Source organism: Bos indicus x Bos taurus, chromosome 17 (genome assembly GCF_003369695.1).
Source record: "Bos indicus x Bos taurus breed Angus x Brahman F1 hybrid chromosome 17, Bos_hybrid_MaternalHap_v2.0, whole genome shotgun sequence".
NCBI lineage: Eukaryota > Metazoa > Chordata > Mammalia > Artiodactyla > Bovidae > Bos > Bos indicus x Bos taurus.
In genome coordinates, this window is record NC_040092.1 from 37,263,639 (window position 1) to 37,279,571 (window position 15,933).

The 15,933-nt window shown below is 38.5% G+C and overlaps 1 protein-coding gene across 5 annotated transcripts in view; it reads left to right on the forward strand.

Annotated features, from left to right (window-relative positions):
* Window positions 1-646: 646 nt before the first annotated feature.
* KIAA1109 (KIAA1109 ortholog) overlaps window positions 647-15,933 on the forward strand; it is a 195,382-nt gene continuing 180,095 nt past the window's right edge. For all 5 annotated transcript variants that reach the window (XM_027567282.1, XM_027567285.1, XM_027567284.1 and 2 more), the window contains exons 1-3: window positions 647-873; window positions 2,293-2,379; window positions 14,139-14,269. In XM_027567282.1, coding sequence (XP_027423083.1) covers window positions 14,173-14,269 — 97 coding nt within the window. In that variant the 5' untranslated portion in view covers window positions 647-873; window positions 2,293-2,379; window positions 14,139-14,172. The remainder of the gene's footprint in view (window positions 874-2,292; window positions 2,380-14,138; window positions 14,270-15,933) is intronic.

Consider the following 15,933-nt stretch of genomic DNA (forward strand, 5'->3'; position numbering starts at 1 on the left):
TTATGTACGTATTCTACATCTGCCCCAAGCAATCAGAAAACTTTTATAGAGTTAAAGACTGTTTCTCACCTTTCTCTTTCCATTGCAACTGGTACCTAAGACGTGTGCAAAATATCTATAGTAAGCCTGTAACTCCAGGAAGTCATTTGCTTTGGTTCACCCTCGAATATTATGAAGAGCTTTTCTCTTCAAAATTGGTATCAAACCACTTTTCATTAGTGTAACAATACGAGACTTAGTTGAGCGATTCACCTTGGCAGCATTTCACACCGTCAACCTCCCCTATGTTGATAAGAGTCATAGGAATACTGCTCTCTATTCTGAGCGGATTCACTTCAAATCAGAGCACCGGTCTGATTCTCCTTTTTGTTAGGATCTGTCCCTACCTGTGTTCATCTCTCTCAAGGCCTCAAGTAGAGCAATTCATTAACATTCCTTTACGGTGGGTAACAAAATGATTTTTCACATTCGCCCCTTATCTCCGCCTCAACGTCCAGGTTCCGCCCCAAGTCCGGAGAAACGAGAGAGGGGCGGGGTGCCCCAATTCCTGGGCGGGGCTCGGGTGGCGTGCGTCGAGGCGCCGGCGCCGTGACGCGTGACGTTACCAGTTGACGCAGCCGCAGTGCCGCCCGGCCCCCATCTCGGACCCCTCCCATCCTCCTCCGCCCCTCTCTGTGTCAGAGGTTGGGGCCACCGGCCGCAGGTCGGGCGGCGGGCCGGGTGGCGGGGCGAGAGGGTGTGGACCCTGGCAGGGCTCAGCAGACCGTGTTTGGCTGGGCGCAGCAGCTGCCGCCGCCGCCGCCGCCGCCCAAGGCCCTCGGCGTCCCCGGGAGAGAGACCTGAGCGGTTCCGATAGCCCCAGCGCTCGCTCAGGTGAGGGAACGGGTCGGGCTGGGCAGGGTCTGTGTGGGCAGCACTCTTCCCAGCATCTCTGGACCGCAGCCTGGTCGGAATCAGGGAGGTGTGGCTTCGTCGCGCTTGCTTGCTGCAGCGTCGACTCATCTCTTACTCGTTTGCCATCTTTACCTGCAGCACAGAGACTTGAACCCGGGTATCCGAGGTCAGTGAGAAGGCCTGAAAGGGCCATGACAGTCAGGTGATTAGGGCCTCGAATGCAGGAACTGGCCCGGTGAATGGTGGTAAGACAGGCGGGCGACGCCCACCTGCTGGTATGTGGGAAGGACGATATATATACCTGTAAGCTCTGGCTTTAGCCTTGTTAGCTGCATGGGGCTGCAGGAGACCCCAGAGTGCTTAACGCAGGGTAGATTGTGGACCAAGGGCAAGGGAGCCTTTGAAACCCTCTCTACTCCTCAGGTGTGGTGTGCTTGTATTGTGATTGTTGCTTGCTGAGTCTACACTATGGAAGAGTACATTTCAGCGGAAACATCTTTTGACCAAAGGAAGGTGAAGGGAAGTTGATTTTCCCTCTACAGAATTGTCCCCCTCCTGCTTCTTGGCCTTAGTCTTGACAGAAGCAAATTAGGGACGCTTGTTAAAGGGAGAGAATTCTTGTAAATTTCTTCTGTAAGGAAATAATTGTTTTCCGTGACTGTTGAAACGTCTGAGTTTCAACTGGTTTCACGTTGCTGCTTTCAGCTCTGTGCATAGCAGTGAAGCTGATTTATTTTAAATTAGAGAGATATATGAAGTATAAAAATAAATGAATTAACCAGAGTATTTATCTTATCAAAGTACTGGTGGTACATGCTTTATGTTCATATCTCATTTAATAATCATAACAACCCTGTCATGTAAAGTCTGTTTTTAACTCTCATTTTATAGATGAGAGAACTAAATCCCACAGCCCTAAAAACAACTTGTCCAAAGTCAGAGCTGTGATTTAAATCAGGTAATTGGACTCCGGTTCAGATCCTTTAAGTAGTATGGTTTACCATTCCCAAGCAGCTTGAGAACTTGCAAGGTGATTTTCATTTGATAAAAAATGCTGGGAACAGGAAGGAAATTGAGGCATCATTTTTGCTGGCAAGGACCCAGGAGTATGTTTTAAAGGTAACATCTGACCTCTAGAATCCTCTGATTACCAAAATCATGCTCTTTCCATCCGTACATTGGCTTTGAAATCTTTGGAAGACTGTAGTTTGCAAACGTGTGATCTTCTAGTTTTAGAAATATTTTTTGAAGAAAATATAACATTGGATTAATATTAGTTTCCTTGTGTGTGCACACATGCAAGGGCATGTGTAATAAAATCATTTAATCTGAAATGGTGAAACTTCTGATAAAGCCAGAATATCTTGTATAATTGGTTAAAATTGATATTCTTTTCAGATGTGTTAAGATGAAACACTTCAGATAGGCCTTCTGATCAAGAAAAGGAAAACAACATTACAGACTCTGGAAAAAAACAACTCCTTGGTAAATATTTTGGGTTGTCAATTAAAGCTCACATAGAGAAAATCTAACTTTCTGCTTCAGTCATAATTTAACCTGCTTAAATTAACTGGCTTAAATTGGTCTAAGAATGGGGGTGGGTGACAGTGGTGCATAAGGACCTGTCAATCATTTTACCTGAGTTTTGAACTGTTGCTACAACTGACAGTTGAGTCATGTGCTTAGCTTGTGTATTGGCAGGAGAAAGCCAAGGGAAGTGTTTGCTTGATTATCTATTAAGTGTCAACTTTCTGTTCTCTCTTTTGCTTCCTCATCAATCTGCCCACGTTATAAAGGATTTTAAAAAGAAAGGAAGAAAATTAGTTGATTTTTGGTTTGTTCTTCATAGAATACTGTGTATAGTTGAACTTAAGTATATTTTTCACCATGAGTTCTACAGAGAATAATAGAAGACATAGTTAAACATGATTGAGAGAATCTTAATTTCATAAATAAGTACTCAACTACTGTTTGAGTACCGTATGTCAGGCATTTTTTTCAAGCTTCTGATAAGAGTTGTGGTCATCATGGCTCTGGAGAGTACTAGAGTAGTGAACTTTTTTCTAGAAGGCAATATTTTTGTTAACCCATATCTTTTTAAAAAAGTTTTATATGCAGGAATGTTTTTGGTTTATGTAAAAACTAGGAAAACAGCACTACTCATATAGTAGTGTTTATAATCTTTCATATTATTGTAGTTACTAAAGGAAGGTACTCTTATTAGTGCTACTTTAAGGTGCAGTGGGAAACCAGAATTCTTACAGACTTCACTTTTGTGTACTGTTTTCCGTGATAGAGATAGTTGTAGACCATATCTTCTTTATCCATTCTTCTTTTGATGGGGCTGGGTTGTTTCCATATCTTGGCTATTGTAAATAATGCTGTGATATATACTCAGCAGTAAAAAAGGATGTAACTTTGCCATTTGTTACAACATGGATAGCTTTTGAGGATTTTATGCTAACTGAAATAAGATGAAATGCAAATAATGCATGATTTCACTCATATGTAGAATATAAAAAACAAGGTGAAATAGGAAAATAAGATAACCGTATGCTAATGAATAGAAACTAAATTTTTGGTGGTGAACACATTGTAGTTTATGCAGAAGTAAAAATATAATGAAACTTAATATTATAAACCGATGTTACCTCAAAAATAAATTAAAAACTATAGTGTTAGAATCCCAAAAGTTTAAGGGAGATTAAGAAAATTAACTCTTTAATTTGAGAAATCTTCAGGGAACTTATATATGACAAAAAGAAGAGACATGGTCAGAGAGGTAACAATCTGCATGATAATTGGAGAGAGATGAGCTTGGAAGCAAGGCAGTCAGTTAGAGGCTATTGTAATCTAGGTGGCAAATAAGCCTTAGAAGCAAGGCAGTGCAATGGGTTATCAAGATGTTGAATATCCTCTTCTTAAACTCAAGTAAATGAAAACCAAATTTTCTTGAGTGTGAAAAAGATCATCTAGGAGTCTCTTGGCCTTGAATAAGTACTTACCTTTGGCAATAGTTCATAATTATGTACTTTCTACAGTGATGCACTTATTTCATTCATTTATGAAACAAGTATTTATTGAGAAACTACTGCATACCGGGAACTTTTTTGAATATTGCATAGGCAGATGAATAGGGCAAAGTGAAGTCGCTCAGTCGTGTCCAACTCTTTGCGACCCCCTGGACTGTAGCCTACCAGGCTCTTCTGTCCATGGGATTTTCCAGGCAATAGTCCTTAAGTGGATTGACATTTCCTTCTCCAGGGGATCTTCCCAACCCAGGGATCGAACCCGGGTCTAACACATTGTAGACAGACGCTTTACCATCTGAGCCACCAGGGCAGACAGAATAGCAAAGACATCCTTAAAGAGCAGTTAGCAGTCTTGTGGGGAACAGACTTCTAAACTAATAGTTAAAATGTGATGAATGCTAAGATACAGTTACTTCTGTGGGCATCTGGAACTCATTACCACTGGGGATCTCTCACAGACCAAATAAAATATGCGTCAGAGTTATCCCAAGTCAAGAGCAGGGAGGCTGCAGGTGTTTACCCAACGACTTTCTAGGCATCATTGACTTTAATTCAGCATTTCTGGCCTACCCTAAGTACAGACTGAACACATTTCTGCAGTCAGAAAGCAGCCTACAGTAGGGTGTTACAGGTGTTGAGAATGAGTAATCTTCTGGTGTAGAAGTGAATATCAGCAGTATATGGGCAAAGCACGAGTGGCATTGATTGCCAGCATCAGGCGTTTACACAGTGTATTAACCTACTGTGTGCCAGAGTTGTTCTAAATGCTTTACGTATCCAAACTGTAAACTCTGTGAGGTAGATACTATTAGTGTTCTCATTTTACAGATGAATAAGAGCACGGAGAGGTTAGGTAACTTGCCCATGGTCACATAGCTATAATCTTCGAACTGGTTTTTGAATCCAGGTGGTCTCAGTCGATGCTCTCAATCCACACTGTGGTCTGCTTTTGGAACAATACAGTCTGAAGCAGGGCCTTTTGACTCTTCTTTTATTCCTTGATAACTGCTTCCTCTTTCTCCCTTCCTCCATTGTCTTTCCTGTTGGTGTTCTTCCTTCTTTGTTTGTAACCTAGCCCTTTCCCCTTTTAGATAACAGTACAGCTGTTCAGCTTCCGTTCTTACACTCAGAGCTATCAAATCAAATAATTCTTGCTGAGGTGTTAACTGATATTTCTGAGGTTTTAATGAAGCCTTTGAGTTTGATATTGCTTGGTATTTGCATTTTAATTTTTTAAAAAAAGACAAGGATTTAAGAACTGAAGAAAGACAGACAGGTGGTAGAATGACAGATGATCAATTGACAGATGATCAAGTTGATATTCTAGAGGTGGGAGAAATCTGTTCCTTGGCCATAGTTATAAGGAGAGGCTGTGGCATGTGTGCTTGGGCAGGAAAAGCCCCTTTCTTGCCTGTCATGTCCTGTCTTCCAGCCACCACCCTCCTTTTTTTTTTTTTAAATTAAGGAATAATTACAAGCCAGTTGTAAAATATTTAAATAATAGTTATCTCTCAGAAGTAATGGCTTTGCTAATGTTTTTGCAGATTAATAAAAGTATATACATATACACATCACATATGTACATATATGCATATATGGTGTATATATATGGTTTAGATATGTAATATATATAATGGATAGTCTATTATTTTTAAACATAAGTAGAGTACTGTACATCTTTTTGCTCAACTTGCTTTTCTCCTCCTAACATTACATATATCCTGAACATTTCTCTATATTCCCTATAGAGCTGTTTTATTCTTTTAAAAAGGCTACATATTATTTCACATAGTAAGAGTATTATATATGGTAAGGGTGTCCCATAATTCAACTATTTTCCTATTAACTGACATTTTTCTACTTTCTCAGTATGATATATAATGCTGCAGTGATTATCCTTGAAAAAACATCTTTGCTTCTAAGTATTTCTGAGAAATAAATAGAGCCCTGAAACTGAAATTTTCAAATCAGAACATGTACATTTTTGTAGTATCTGATAAATTGTTCTTCTCAAAGTCACTTTACTTCTGTCAACTATAAGAGTGCCCATTTCCCCATACTTTTGCCAATATAGTTGTTTGTAATCTTTCTAAAATTTTTTGCTTTTATGACTAGTGAGTGATAAATTGTGATTGTTGCCAATTGCTAGTAATATTATCTTTCTCTGTGAATTACCTGTTTATAAATTTTCTCATTTTTCTGTCAGATTATTTGTATTTTTTTTTTATTGATTTGTAGGCTGACCTCTATCTATTCTTGTAGGACCAGATCAAGATTTGGAGTTCTGTCTCTAAAAATCTGATGATGCAAGTATTAGATGTTAGTTTTGTTCCTTCATGCGAGTGGGAGAGAAAATAAGTTGAATATAGTATTTGAAAGGTTTTACAGATAATTCACTTAGAAAAGTAATTTTTTTTTTTGAAAAACTGTTTCTAAGAATTGTGATAGTGGTGGTGGTATTAGGAACTTTGATAAATCTCTGGCCGTTGCTGTGTTTGATTAAACTGTTTCACATTTTTGTGCTTTTCTTTGTACATCACTAAAATAGTAATTGCCACAATTTCTGTTCTAATGTGGACAGCAGTTTTGAAATGAGTCCCATGGATTTCAGGAAGAATGAACAGAATATAGGTGAATAAAATACTGAGAGAACATGTCTTAAAACGTGTAGATCAATGTTACTTTTTGTGTAATAGATAAAAATACCATTTAAAATGACATACTTGAAATTAATGGCTGTGTTCAAGGCATTGTTACTGGTATTGTGGATACAAAGTTGAATAAAACAATCTTTATTCATCATTATGATTGAGAGGAGAGAAGCAGGATAGATTAGATTCAGGTTATGTCTCTTTGCAGGAATATCAAGGAAGGCAGCTATGCTCACCACTATACCACCAACACTAGGCTGTTTTCTTCATTAAAAAGTAAATGATTTTGATTTATACCTATATTGATGGTGTTTACTTTGATCACTTGGGCTTCCCTGATAGCTCAGAGGATAAAGAATGTGCTTGCAGTGCAGAAGACACAGGAGACGCAGGTTTGATCCCTGGGTCAGGAAGATCCCCTGGAGAAGGAAATGGCAGCCCACTCTGGTATTCTTGCCTGGAAAACCCAATGGACAGAGGAGCCTGGTGGGCTACAGTCCAAAGGGTTGCAGAGAGTCATACACAACTAAGCACACAGGAACTTTGATCACTTAATTGTCAACTGTCTCAAACTTCCTCTTTTCCCCTTCTTCATTAATAGTTATTTTGGAGACCAGTTATTCTAAGACATAAGTATGCTGTTGCTCATCAAAATTTAGTTGATAATTTATATTGGTATGGATTCATAGATTTGTATTTATTAAATGGGTTGTGGTTTGTTACTGTTATTTATGGCAGTGCTTAAATTGTCCCAGATTTTGCCAATGGGAGCCTCTTAAAGCTGGTTTTTACTTCCTTTTAACATCTTCCATCATTCTTTGAACACTTCTTTCCTTTATGGAAAAAAAGCTCATCCTGACTTTCCCTGCCCTAGTTGTAGAATTAGCCATTTCTTCAAGGACCCCTCTAAAGAGAAAATGATTTTCAGAAGAGAAGTCTTCTGTTCATTTATATTCGGGTGCTGCTCGCAGGGTCTGTGAATGAACTATGCACACATATACATATGCAGCTATAGCTATTTCTGTATCCATTTATATTGAAAGCCATACCTCTAGTTTTTATTCAACACCACAGGGTTAATTCTGATTTTCTTCCTTTATATATCCTCTGACAGTGAGAAACTTGGCTTCCATTATTCTTGATATACTTACTAGATTAACTCCCTCCGCATCCCCTGCATGAGCCACTTCCCAGGTGTTTGTCCTCCTTATCCTGCTCCTGTCGTATTCCAGATCACCCTCCTGCATGGAAGCTCTGCTTATCTCTTTGGGATCTGATGCCTTCCTCTTGGGTTCTGACACCCTGCACTAAGAAGCCTCCCTGTTTGAATGACCTTCTTTCCTGCCCAGGCTCTGATACCTGAGCTGGACTGCTCCTGCCCTCTCCCCCTGCCTTGGGTGCCCTTGTCTTTCCACCCAGGCTGCAGCACGTGGGAAGTACTCCTCCTCATTCTGCTATGGCTTTGATACCCTAAAATACTGCTGCTTTCCCTCTACCCTTTTCACCACACAAATGGATACCTAGAGTATTTAGGGTTTTATTTGGCTCTGACATTCTTCTTTTGGCCATTGAGACTCCTGTCCCTCTCCTCCCCAGTACATATGCCTGCCTTACTCTAGTTCACTTCAGTTCAATCACTCAGTCATGTCTGACTCTTTGTGACTCCATGGCCTGCAGCACACCAGGCCTCCCTGTCCATTGCCAGCTCCTGGAGTTTACCCAAACTCATGTCCATTGAGTCAGTGATGCCAACCAACCATCTCATCCTCTGTCGTCCCCTTCTCCTCCTGCCTTCCATCTTTCCCAGCATCAGGGTCTTTTCAAATGAGTCAGTTCTTTGCATCATGTGGCCAGAGTATTGGAGTTTCAGCTTCAACATCAGTTCTTCCAATGAATATTCAGGACTGATTTCCTTTAGGATGGACTGGTTGGATCTCTTTGCAGTCCAAGGGACTCTCAAGAGTCTTCTCCAACACCACAATTCAAAAGCATCAATACTTCAGTGCTCAGCTTTCTTTATAGTCCAACTCTCATATCCATACATGACTACTGGAAAAACCATAGCTTTGACTAGAAAGACCTTTGTTGGCAAAGTGATGTGTCTGCTTTTTAATATGTTGTCTAGGTTGGTCATAACTTTTCCTCCAACGAGTAAGCATCTTTTAATTTCATGGCTACAGTCACCACCTGCAGTGATTTTGGAACCCAAGAAAAATGTCTGTCACTGTTTCCATTGTTTCCCCATCTATTTGCCATGAAGTCATGGGACTGGATGCCATCATCTTAGTTTTCTGAATGTTGAATTTTAAGCCAACTTTTCCACTCTCCTCTTTCACTTTCATCAAGAAGCTCTTTAGTTGTTCTTCACTTTCTGCCATAAGGGTGGTGTCATCTGCGTGTCTGAGGTTATTGATATTTCTCTTGGCAATCCTGATTCCAGCTTGTGCTTCATCCAGTCCAGCATTTCTCATGATGTACTCTGCATATAAGTTAAATAAGCAGGGTGACAATATACAGTCTTGATCTACTCCTTTTCCTATTTGGAACCAGTCTGTTGTTCCATGTCCAGTTCTAACTGTTGCTTCCTGACCTGCATACAGGTTTCTCAAGAGGCAGGTCAGGTGGCCTGGTATTCCCTTCTCTTTAAGAATATTCCAGAGTTTGTTGTGGTTCACGCAATCAAAGGGTTTATAGTCACAGTCATAGTCAATAAAGCAGAAGTAGATGTTTTTCTGGAACTCTTGCCTTTTTGATGGTCCAATGGATGTTGGCCATTTGATCTCTGGTTCCTCTTCCTTTTCTAAATCCAGCTTGAACATATGGAAGTTAACGGTTCACAAATTGTTGAAGCCTGGCTTGGAGAATTTTGAGCATTACTTTATTAGTGTGTGAGATGAGTGCAATTGTGCAGTAGTTTGAGCATTCTTTGGCATTGCCTTTCTTTGCGATTGGAATGAAGACTGACCTTTCCTAGTCCTATGGCCACGACTGAGTTTTCCAAATTTGCTGACACATTGAGTGCAGTGCTTTCACAGCATCATCTTTTAGGATTTGAAATAGCTCCACTGGAATTCCATCACCTCCACTAGCTTTGTAGTGATGCTTCCTAAGGCCCACTTGACTTCTCATTCCAGGCTGTCTGGCTCTAGGTGAGTGATCACACCATTGTAATTATCTGGGTCATGAAGCTCTTTTTTGTACAGTTCTTCTGTGTATTCTTGCCACCTCTTCTTAATATCTTCTGCTTCTGTTAGGTCCATACCATTTCTGTCCTTTATTGTGCCCATCTTTGCATGAAAAGTTCCCTTTGTAACTCTAATTTTCTTGAAGAGATCGCTAGTCTTTCCCATTCTATTGTTTTCCTCTGTTTCTTTGCATTGATTACTGAGGAAGGCTTTCTTATCTCTCCTTGCTATTCTTTGGAACTCTGCATTCAAATAGATATATCTTTCCTTTTCTCCTTTGCCATTTGTGTCTTTTCTTTTCTCAGCTTTTTAAGGCCTCATCAGACAACTATTTTGCCTTTTTGCATTTCCTTTCTTTGGGGATTGTCTTGATCCCTGCCTCCTGTACAGTGTCACAAACCTCCATCCATAGTTCTTCAGGCACTCTATCAGATCTAATTCCTTGATCTTTTTATCACTTCCACTGTATAATCATACGGGATTTGATTTAGGTCATACCTGAATGATCTAGTAGTTTTCCCTACTTTCTTCAATTTAGGTCTGAATTTGGCAATAAGAAGTACATTATCTGAGCCACAGTCAGCTCCCAGTCTTGTTTTTGCTGACTGTATAGAGCTTATCCATCTGTGGTTTCAAAGAATATAATCAATCTGATTTCGGTATTGACCATCTGGTGACCTCCATGTGTGGAGTCTTCTCTTGTGTTGTTGGAAGAGGGTGTTTGCTATGACCAGTGCATCGTCTTGGCAAAACTCTTATCTGCCTTTGCCCTGCTTCATTCTGTACTCTAAGGCCAAATTTGCCTCTTACTCCATGTATTTCTTGACTCCCTACTTTTGCATTCCAGTCCCCTATAATGAAAAGGACATCTTTTTTCGGTGTTAATTCTAGATGGTCTAGTAGGTATTCATAGAACTGTTCAGCTTCAGCTTATTCAGCATTGCTGGTCTGGGCATAGACTTGGATTACTGTGATAGTGAATGGTTTGCCTTGGTAATGAACAGAGATCATTTTGTCATTTTTGAGATTGCATCCAGGTACTGCATTTTGGGCCCTTTTGTTGACTATGATGGCTACTCCATTTCTTCTAAGGGATTCTTGCCAACAGTAGTAGGTATAATGGTCATCCTAATTAAATTCACCAATTTGAATTTTAGTTTTTAGTTTGCTGATACATAAAATGTCGATGTTCACTCATCATCTCCTGTTTGACCACTTCCAATTTGCCTTGATTCACAGACCTAACATTCCAGGTTCCTATGCAGTATTGCCCTTTACAGCGTCGGACTTTTACTTCCATCACTAGTCACATCCCCAACTGGGTGTTTTTTTTTGCTTTGGCTCTGTCTCTCCATGCTTTCTGGAGTTATTTCTCCACTGTTCTCCAGTAGCATATTGGACACCTACCGACCTGTGGAGTTCATCTTTCAGTGTCCTGTCTTTTTGCCTTTTCATACTGTTCATGGGGTTTTCAAGGCAGGAATACTGAACTGGTTTGTCATTCCCTTCTCCAGTGGACCATGTTTTGTCAGAACTTCCCACCATGACCCGTCCGTCTTGGGTGACCCTACATTGCATGGCTCATAGTTTCATTGAGTTAGACAAGGCTGTGGTCCATGTGATCAGATTGGTTAGTTTCCTGTGATTGTGGTTTTCAGTCTGTCTGCCCTGTGATGGAAAAGGAAGGGTAAGAGGCTTATGGAAGCTTCCTGATGGGAGAGACTGACTTCACCTTGTGGCTTTTAGCATAAACTGTTTAGGTAGGAAAGAGGAAACAACCAGGTTGTTTTTTATTCCATCATTTACTCAGTGAAGGTTATGCAGTAGGTTCTTAAATCAATCTCCATTTCATCTTCTTTAAGATAACGTCTGAACCTATCTCAAACTTTGCCACACTTTTGAGGGATTGTGTGGCACTTAAGCAATGTGGCCAAGTGTATAGCCCCAGTTCAGACTGGGTTTTCTGTGTCCAGTGTTGTTTTTAGACACTTCCCTTAGGCCAGGATGTCTCCTTTATTTTAGGGCCTTTGTTAAGGCTTAGCCTTTACTTCTGTACTTGCTCAAAATATATTCTTTTAACTACTGTTAACAACAGTATAGCAGCCTTTGTCTGTTGATTTCTGTTAATGATTTTGCATTAACTAGTAATTGGACAAATGTTGGTAAAACTGTGATACTGCAGCTTTCTGTCTTGACAATTCTTAAAGTGATGGGTGGTCCAAGTGATTTTGCATGAAGACTGTGGATCCTTTTGGCAGGGAGATCACTTCCCGTTTTATATGGAGATCTGAATGCCAGCCTATATCCCTCATGGAGTACCCGCTAGGAGTCACTAGGTGCTCTTTTCATCAACCCAGTAGTGTGCTGGCGATACATATGTAAAATGGAAAAATAAGTTTGAGATAGGTTCAGATGTTATTTTATAATATGTAAACCATTATATAATATATGAATATTTGGTTTAGATTGTAGGCCTTCTCAAAGTGTTTTCTCCCTTTTAAAATTTTTACTTTTTTTAGTCTCAAAAGATAGAAAGAGAAAGCTCATGTTGTAAAAATTAGCCTCCTAATTTTGCTACTAGTTCATAGATTTTTTTCAAAGTATTGTAAAATGTAGCATTTCACCTCAGTTTTATTTAAATATAATTGACATATAACACTGTATTACTTCAAGGTGTACCACATAATGATTTGATATATGATCAAAATGATTACCACAATAAGTTTAGATAACATCCATCGTCTCGAATAATTACACATTGTTCTCATGATATGAACGATTAAAACATATTTTCTTAGCAGCTTTCAATATGCACTACACTATTGTTTACAGTCACCATGCTGTTTTTACATTCCCAGAACTTATTTATCTTATAACTGAAAGTCTGTATCCTTTGACCCTCTTCAGTCATTTCCACCACCCCATGCCCTTGCCTTCCACTCCCTGGATGAGGGTATGGCAGCCTACTCCAGTTTTCTTGCCTGGAGAATCCCCTTGGACAGAGGAGCCTGGCGGGCACAGTCCATGGGGTCGCAAGAGCTGGAACAACTGAGTGACTAAGCACAGCACGGCATGCCTTTGACTACCACCAATGTTTTCAATACATTAACATTTCTTACTTACTTTCTAAACCACAGGAAAAAAAGCTTACTGAAAAATGAAAACATTAAAGTTGCTCTAGCAATTTTGCCCTAGGTTTTCATATACTTTTAATAATAAACCTTTTGTTACTGAACTCATTTTTTTAAAATAAATTTTTAATTTGCCTCTAAATTATAGTGTTTTCAACAATGCAGACATATGAAATGTTGTAATCCTCTTGTAGACAGTATCTTGCAATGTTGTCTCATCCAGTTTTTAAACTTGTTTTGTGACCTGTGAAGATAGGATTGTGATGAGTAAACAGAAAAACATTTTGAGAAAGTTATAAGCTAACTGTATGGAATTTCAACTAGAAAGTTGTCCTCACATATCTTTCTATTTTAAAATCTGTTTTTCTGACTCTCCATGAAAGTCATGTATGCTCTTTGGTCATAAAGGATTATTAACTGTGTAGCTTTCTTTGTCTAACTTTTCTTCTCCTTTTCCTGATTTATCACAAGGTAATTTTGTTATAGATGGGTTGGGTTAGTCATGTTAATACTGTACTCTCAGAGGGATAATTTTCTGTTTCTTAGATCATAAAAAGAAGAACTTGCATTCCTTTTTGCTGATTCTCAGTCCATATACGTATATACATACATACACGCACATATACACATACACATACATACACATACTCAGTTACACACACATAAATACGTTTGCATGTCTGGTCACAATTTGACGTGTATTATATTTTATCCTGATCATCTGATAGCAGGAGATCTGCTTAGTGTCAAGATTCTATCTAGAATGAATTTAAACTAGGAAGATTGTTTCTTCATGGAATAATGGGAATACACAGCTGATAGAGGTTAAGAAGGATTACTAAAGCTTAATATATAAATACTTTATAATTAAGTGGTAGTTTTGGGTACAAGTCTAGATGAATTTGTCTAATATTGATGACTGATATTTCCTGATTGTTGAGAATAAATATCTTTGGTTAGATTTAAGACTAACTATGTCCCTCTTATTTTGAGCCAGAGTTTAGTAATTGAACTTGGGTCTCTATTCATACTTAGATTGGTGAATCAGGACTTTAAAAATATGATACATTGTCTTATATTTTATGTAGAAATGTGGACATCTTTGTTATTACTGTTTGTTATAGTTTTACATTCCTCTCTTTGAAGAAAGCAGAATATGATTTAGTAAACTTTCACATTTATTAAATTCACCTTTCTTCCCCTTACATAGGTTAAATTCTAAATTTAACTTTTGAACTCTTTCAGGCCTTTTAGATGCTATTCTGGAAAAATTTTAGTAATGGATCAAAGAAAGAATGAGAGTATTGTTCCTAGTATCACTCAACTAGAAGATTTTCTTACAGAACACAATTCCAACGTTGTTTGGCTCCTTGTTGGTAAGTAGAATATATTTTCTTGTACTTTATTTTGTGTATGAATTAACAGCTGCCAGATTTTAAGCTGTAGTTCACTGAGGTTAGAGTGCTTACAATACCATTTGTTTGTGTTTTTGGAGACAAGTATTTTAATCTGTGTTTCTATGAATATTTGCTCTGGAAACTGCTCTTGAGGGCTGTTTTCCTTAGGCTGCTTCCTTGTCTGTGTTAGGGGAAGTGGGATGATAAGAGACCTAGCTTTTCTTTGCTGTTTCAGATCAGCTCTTCCATTTCCCATCCGAACATACACGCAAACACTTTTGTTTTATTATAAAGTGATAAATCCTCATGGTAAATGTTTTTGCCTAATTAAATGTTATCTCTTTCCTCATTCCTTATGTACCTGACAGTGGAATTTTCCAGTAATGATTTTTTTGTCTTATATTCCAGAACTTTTCTAGGTATACACAAATAATACAAAGCAGTATATAATTAAATTGCAGAGAGAGGGAAGACGTATGAGTGAGTGAATGAATATGAACAGATAAGGAGAAATACATCAAGTACTGAGAAAGGGAGCAATTACTGTAGGTTGTTACTGTCCAGGATGTTTCATGGAAGAACGCTATTTGATTTGAATTTTAGCATAGGAATTAGAAAAGTGCAGAGAGGAAAATAGAAAGGGTAAGATGGAGTGAGAGAGGAAAGGGAGGTGATGGAAATATTTATTAAACATCTGTGTACCATGTGCCACAGGCATTTTGCGTGTGTTATCTCAGTAATGTTCACAGCAGACTTATGAAGGTAGCTGATATTTTCCTATTAACCTATTGGGGAATTGAGACCCATAAAAATTAAATAACTTGCACAGGTTACACAATTGTTCTTTTTCTTGAGTGTAGGCTTGTGCTTCTTTCATGATGCTGTGTGATAGGGTTACAGTAGAGGAGAACTGTATATAAAGGGAATTATAATAATTTATGGTTTGTAGGTAGGATTGGCTTACCATTTAAACTTTGTTTTTTCTCCCCTAATTGATGAACATGAACTATTCTAAATTATCATAATGAAAACTTAAAAATAAAATGAAGTGCAAAATAATACTATGAAATATAATTTCATAAAAACAGCATTGAAAATTATCTTTTAGTTTAATTAAAGGCAGACATCTTTCTTATATCCTGTGTGCCCCCTTTCCTATCATTTAGAATTTCTGTTTTTTTTTTTTATGCATGGTATACAGCTCCTTTCTTTCAGGTGAAAATAATAACAACAACCAGGAAAACAATGAGGGGTTGTTTAATCTCTCTATTTTACTAATGGTCTTACAATATGGAAGGGCATGGAGTGGGGAGGGACATGATACACTGAAAGGGCCACAGCTCCCAGGGGGTCTACTTTCTGAGATGAGAGTGTGCTTTCTCAGCAAATACCTTTGCCTTTCTGAAGAGCCCATAGCAACTTGCTGTTCACACAGTGATTCACGGTAAAAATTAATACAGGATGACTTTAAGTTTAAAATAATATTGTATCATCAAAATAATTGTTCAAAAGAATTGTTCTAGAAATAATTTTTATGGACAAATCATAGCACTTGATACCTCAAAGCTATTAACATCAGTCTAAGCTACCATAAGTAATTAATGATGTATTTTGACTCTCAGTGACTGCTTTGTTTTAGGTAT